General features: G+C 40.7%; 1 protein-coding gene across 3 annotated transcripts in view; it reads right to left on the reverse strand.

Annotated features, from left to right (window-relative positions):
• Nucleotides 1–710: 710 nt before the first annotated feature.
• Nucleotides 711–5169, reverse strand: part of LOC138016716 (polycystin family receptor for egg jelly-like) — a 36097-nt gene continuing 31638 nt past the window's right edge. For all 3 annotated transcript variants that reach the window (XM_068863908.1, XM_068863907.1, XM_068863906.1), the window contains exon 20: nt 711–4916. In XM_068863908.1, the coding sequence (XP_068720009.1) occupies nt 2581–4916 (2336 nt within the window). In that variant the 3' untranslated portion in view covers nt 711–2580. The remainder of the gene's footprint in view (nt 4917–5169) is intronic.

The raw sequence follows: 5169 nt of genomic DNA on the forward strand, positions 1-5169 counted from the left end.
AGCACGAATAGAGTCTTTCCTTTTTTAACCAATCATGTTCCTGCTTTGTGGCGTGGTCGTTGCCGAAGCCTTCGTCTTTGCCGAAACTCCTTATTAATATATTATTGAAACGTGAAAAGTTTATAGCGCTAACGGTTGCTAGGCATTGAACCTTTTTAACAAACCTGAAACGAAATACCTACAAAATCATGTCGTAACTGTTATTTTTTTCATATTTGAAAGACACTTGATGTGTCACTGTAAGGGCACTTGAAAAACAATTGTAAGGGTAAGGGTAATGCTCTTGCTGTGGTTACACTAGCACTCAGTAAAGTTACCCTAACCTCGTTGTAAAAAGACCCCAATAAACAAGTATCAAAAAGATGACAAATGTTCAGCACAGGATAACTAAATGACCCTAGAGGGTTGTTGCTACAATATTGGACAAAACTATCAGGGCAAATACCATTAAAAACGCTTCCTTACTCAAATGTTGCTAAAGCCATGTAAAAAGCTGTGCTGGCATTGGGCCGGACTTTGGCAACCAGCGTTGTATCTGAAGGGAAGGCAGAAGACTGCACATAAAACTTTGTACATTTATAAAACATTCTGTGACGAGGAGATGGATATTTTATGGTTCTGTCCAAGCAAAAACCGCTTCCCCTTCCCTCCTCCCGGACTTCGACCCAGTTTTTTCTTTGGGATTCCCAAACGACATAAATGACAAAATATGATCTTAAAAGTGAATATAATACAACGAGGACGTGTGTTCAGTTACTGAATGCTATTTCAACTTAGAAACATCAGGCCATAACACTGAGCCTTTCGTCATCATTAATTAATTTTTTTGTTCTTATCTATTTAAAGTGGTACTAAGTTCTTCTTTTTCTTTGTATTTCAAAACTAATTACGTTACCTAAACACTAAGTGACCCAAGTTTTAAGCCTTGATTTCAAAAAGAGACCTGTCTATTTTAACTGGAATTTTCCTATTTAATGGTCCGCCATTACCAACTTTGGGCGAAGCGCGGTGGCCTCATGGTTAGTGTGCTCGACACCAGATGGAGTGGTCTGGGTTCGGGGCCTGGCCGGGGACATTGTGTTGTGTTCTTGGGCAAGACACTTTACTCCCACGGTACCTCTCTTCACCCAGGTGTATAAATGGGTACCGGCGTAATGCTGGGGGTAACCCTGCGATGGACTAGCATCCCATCCAGGGGGGAGTATAAATACTCCTAGTCGCTTCATGCTACAGAAACTGGAGATAAGCGCCGGCCTGATGAGCCTTCTGGCTCGTAAGCAGAGACTTTACTTACTTTACATTACCAACTTTAAAATATTGAGAGAGTTGGATCCAGGAGAAAATGATTGTACGCGACTGAATTAATAACAGGGAGCTTGCGCAAGGCGACGACGACGCCAACGAGAACATCGTCTAAAAATTTTGTTTCCCGTTATTGTACCAATTTCGTTACAAACCCGAGTCGTTCGGAATGGAAAGTGTGTACCAACATTGCAGAAATAAAATTGGCCTGAATGGTGTGGCTATTTGGGAAGAAAACCAAAAAGGTTTCGTCAGATTCTCACGTCCTTTATACAACCTCAAATTTGGTCAATTCACGTCGTTGTCAGGTCGAGGACGGCCAAGAAATGTACCAAAATGCAAAACGCACGTGCGGGGCGTGCAAAGCCTCTGTTTTTGTTCATTAAGTCCTTTGTGTTGTGGCGTTCTCGCAGCCCGTTGTCGTCATCCCCCCGGGAGTTGCGTAACGTAGTTTCTTAACGTCCCTATTAATACGCAGCACGGGAGTTTCGGGCTTCCAGACTTTTAAACTCGTGTTTTGCATACATAAGAAACTGCGTTTACACGCTGACATTTTATGCTATAGAGCGTCTTCATATGACGTCACGGCGGTCATGTTGGTGTTCCAAAACAAAGAAATGCCGGCCATGATGGTGTACCAAACTAATCCTCTGGGGAATTTTTTATGCAAATGGTTTCTTTTGCTTCAGTAATCTAATATGGCTGCTGGTCACGAAAGTGAAAATGCTCTATTGAGTGAATGACTTCACCTTTTCCTAAATCCAACCCTCTGAGATCCAGTCGGTCAGTTTTTGAACGTGAGTAATAACGTACCGTGAAATCCAAAACTTACACTCTAAGTAAACAGCCGTTGGATAAAAATCAAAGCTCAAAATTTTGCCAGGCAGGTGCCAAGCAAACACACTTTCAAAATCTAAATAAAAAAAAGGAAGTGACTTTTTGATCATAGTACCAATTTACCATGTCAGGTCCGTTTCGGTCTACTTGGTTGTAGTAAGAAACGTGTTAATACGTACGACTTAAAAGCATTTTCTTTTTGTATTATATAGAGGAACATATTGCTGTGTTAATTTTGTGCGGCTTGTAAATATGCTAACACCTCTTCTTACTGAAAATTTCTCTCAATGCCCTGATGCTTACCCTGCTATGCATAAAAATAAACTTGATTGAGACCTTAAAGCTGAAAGCATACAGGATTTGGCAAGGCTTTTACTCAACTTTTGCTCTTAATTGTGTATTATTTAGCAAAATTAACAGCCGAACACCCCCTATTGTCAACTACGCTTGAGTAAACATATGTCTGGTGTATTTCCATTTGGCCTTCTCATCAAACTTTTTTAGAAGCTTCCTCTCTATGCTCGCCACATCGGGTTCAAATGAAATCTCATTAAGCACAGTTACGTAAGACATAACCAGCTGTTCGAATATTTGATCCTCTTGAATTTCACTCATAGCCACACTAGCAAAGTTTCCAAGCAAATGTGAAAGCATTGGCTCAACGCTCAGAATGCGTTCCAACTCAATCTCTTCTGGAGGCTTGTTCCCGATATTATTGAAACGAACTTGATAATTGGTAAAATCAAACTTCTCGAGGGTGTTTTTCGAGTCCATCCTTTGCTCTTTAGCTGCTTTTTCCAAAAGGTTGTAGTAATGCAAAAGATCTGAATCCATCACTTGATTTTCAAGACTGGTACGTACACTATCATCGTCGTCACGGAGTTGATCAACTGCTCTTTCAAGTAAATCGTAATAGTGCGATACCTCGGAATCCATAGACATTTCGGATTTACCTTTTGAATTCACGGTTCCCGCAAATGAGGAACAATAACCAGAGCTCGATTCAAGGGATGTTTTTAAACCTTCTTCAGAGTTTTCGGCGGTGAAACAACGACTGTTTTGAGAGTATTCTGATGATGGAGAATGCCTTCCACTGTCGTACTCATAAGAATTCTCATTAGAAGCTATTGAGGACTTATCAGAATTCTCTTCCTGATCTGTTTGAGAAACAGTTGAATTTTTACTGGAAAACAACTCATGTGCATCAGCAGATGCAGTGAAAATGCAACTTGCATTACCTTCTGTTCGACTTTCTGCTCGATCAGCTAAGTCATTATTAGAAATACTGACTGACACGCGCCTAAATTTTTGAAGTTCGCGGCGTAGAGACACAAGCGAAGGCCATGTAGGCGAAGTTCTTTCCTCATAATGCTCGCTAGGTCCGAGGTGATCATGGTCAAGAGAATTTTTAATGCACGGAAAGGAATCTTGAAGAGGTTCCACCGTTCTTAGTAGTTCTTGCTGAGAGCCATCCAGCCAATTTTCTGAAGTGTTATAATTATCCCTTTCACTATCTGATCGACTACTTTCAAGTTCATTTGGGGAAATATCGTAATCGTTTTGCGGGAGGTTACCAATTTTACCCGATCTAGAGAAATATTGCTTAAACTGATCAAGCAGGTAGTCCACTACTTCGGCATCTTTCGATTTCAAGTTCTCAGCATCTTCTTGCACCTCAGCAAATGCGTCCATAAGAATTGTCAAGAAAACGTTCATCAGAATCATTACCATTGTCATCATAAATGAGAAGAAGATAACTGGTCCCCATAGTCTATTGTTTTCTCGAAGAATATCAAAATCAAATCCTCCCATCACAGTGTTAAACAAGGTTTCAATTGTAGTTGTAAATGACTGGTACTCCGCAAGAAGAGCTCCATAAAAGGAATAAAACAAAACGCTATAAGCAATGTAGAAGACAAAAAATACCACCATGAACGACAGCAGTGGCATTGCTGAGGTAGAAAGCGTCCTGGTAAACAAAAAGATTCTGTGGTTGAATCGAATGAGTTTGAGGAATTTTATGTTGGCAAAGAAAACCAGAAATGCCAATAAATATCCAAAAAGTTCGTCCCAAGTGGTCGCTTGAACGAAGCTAACGAACTGATTAGGATTAGCTTTCATTGCGTCAATTGCCATTTTTGTGTAGGATGTCCTTTGAAATAATGCAGCAGCGCCTGTCAGTATGAGAATAATCAGAGAAATTTCCAGCCAGTTCCAAGGATCTTTAAAATACCGTTTCCCTAATTTAAACATTTGTTTCAGCTCGTTGTACAGGAAAATAGCAAAGAACACAACGAGAAAAATCTCGCAAGCGACCATTATGCTATCGAAATCGTTCCCATGACGATACAACCTTGTCACCTTAATGTTGTTAAAAAACACGACGCCATTTGTTGGAATCCATTCCGTCAAAAAAGTTCCGACTCCAAACATGTTAACTTGTGCACTGTAGATGGCAATTTCAACAAATATGGCTCGGGTTCGCGCGTCAATCCAGGAGTTTTCTTTTAATGAATTTATGTCAACATCAGTCACGTTGGTAACTCCTACATCAAATGCGTAACCCCCTCCACCGTATGTGGCCGTAACACCCAAGAATGGAAGTCCACCAAGTTCAGTCCTAGACCTGTAATACCAAGGCGAGGAGGTTATATTTGATGTTTTGTTTGTCCTTTCCCAGCCAACTGTATAATTATCTTTATCTTCCTTAAAAATGGAATAGTAGTCATTGCATCCTTGCAAAGTTTCTTGCATAGGTTCAGGTACTTGGCACTCTCCTGAGGATAGAGTAAATGATGCATGTCTCAAGCCATACATCTTGCTACACCTACTCTTTGTGGTAAGATCAGATGCAATCGGAGAATTGCAAGTATTGGATTCAGTGGTGTAATGCACCTGTTGGAAGGAACCTAAGATAAAATCAATTGCAAGGTCCTGGGCATGACTCCTTAATTTGCGTAGAACATCCCACCGGTGTTGTGGAGGTCGGAGGTTCAAGTCCTGCCTAGGACTGATTTTTGGGTTGCGGTT

Source organism: Montipora capricornis, chromosome 9, assembly GCF_036669925.1.
Source record: "Montipora capricornis isolate CH-2021 chromosome 9, ASM3666992v2, whole genome shotgun sequence".
NCBI classification, from domain to species: Eukaryota; Metazoa; Cnidaria; class Anthozoa; order Scleractinia; family Acroporidae; genus Montipora; species Montipora capricornis.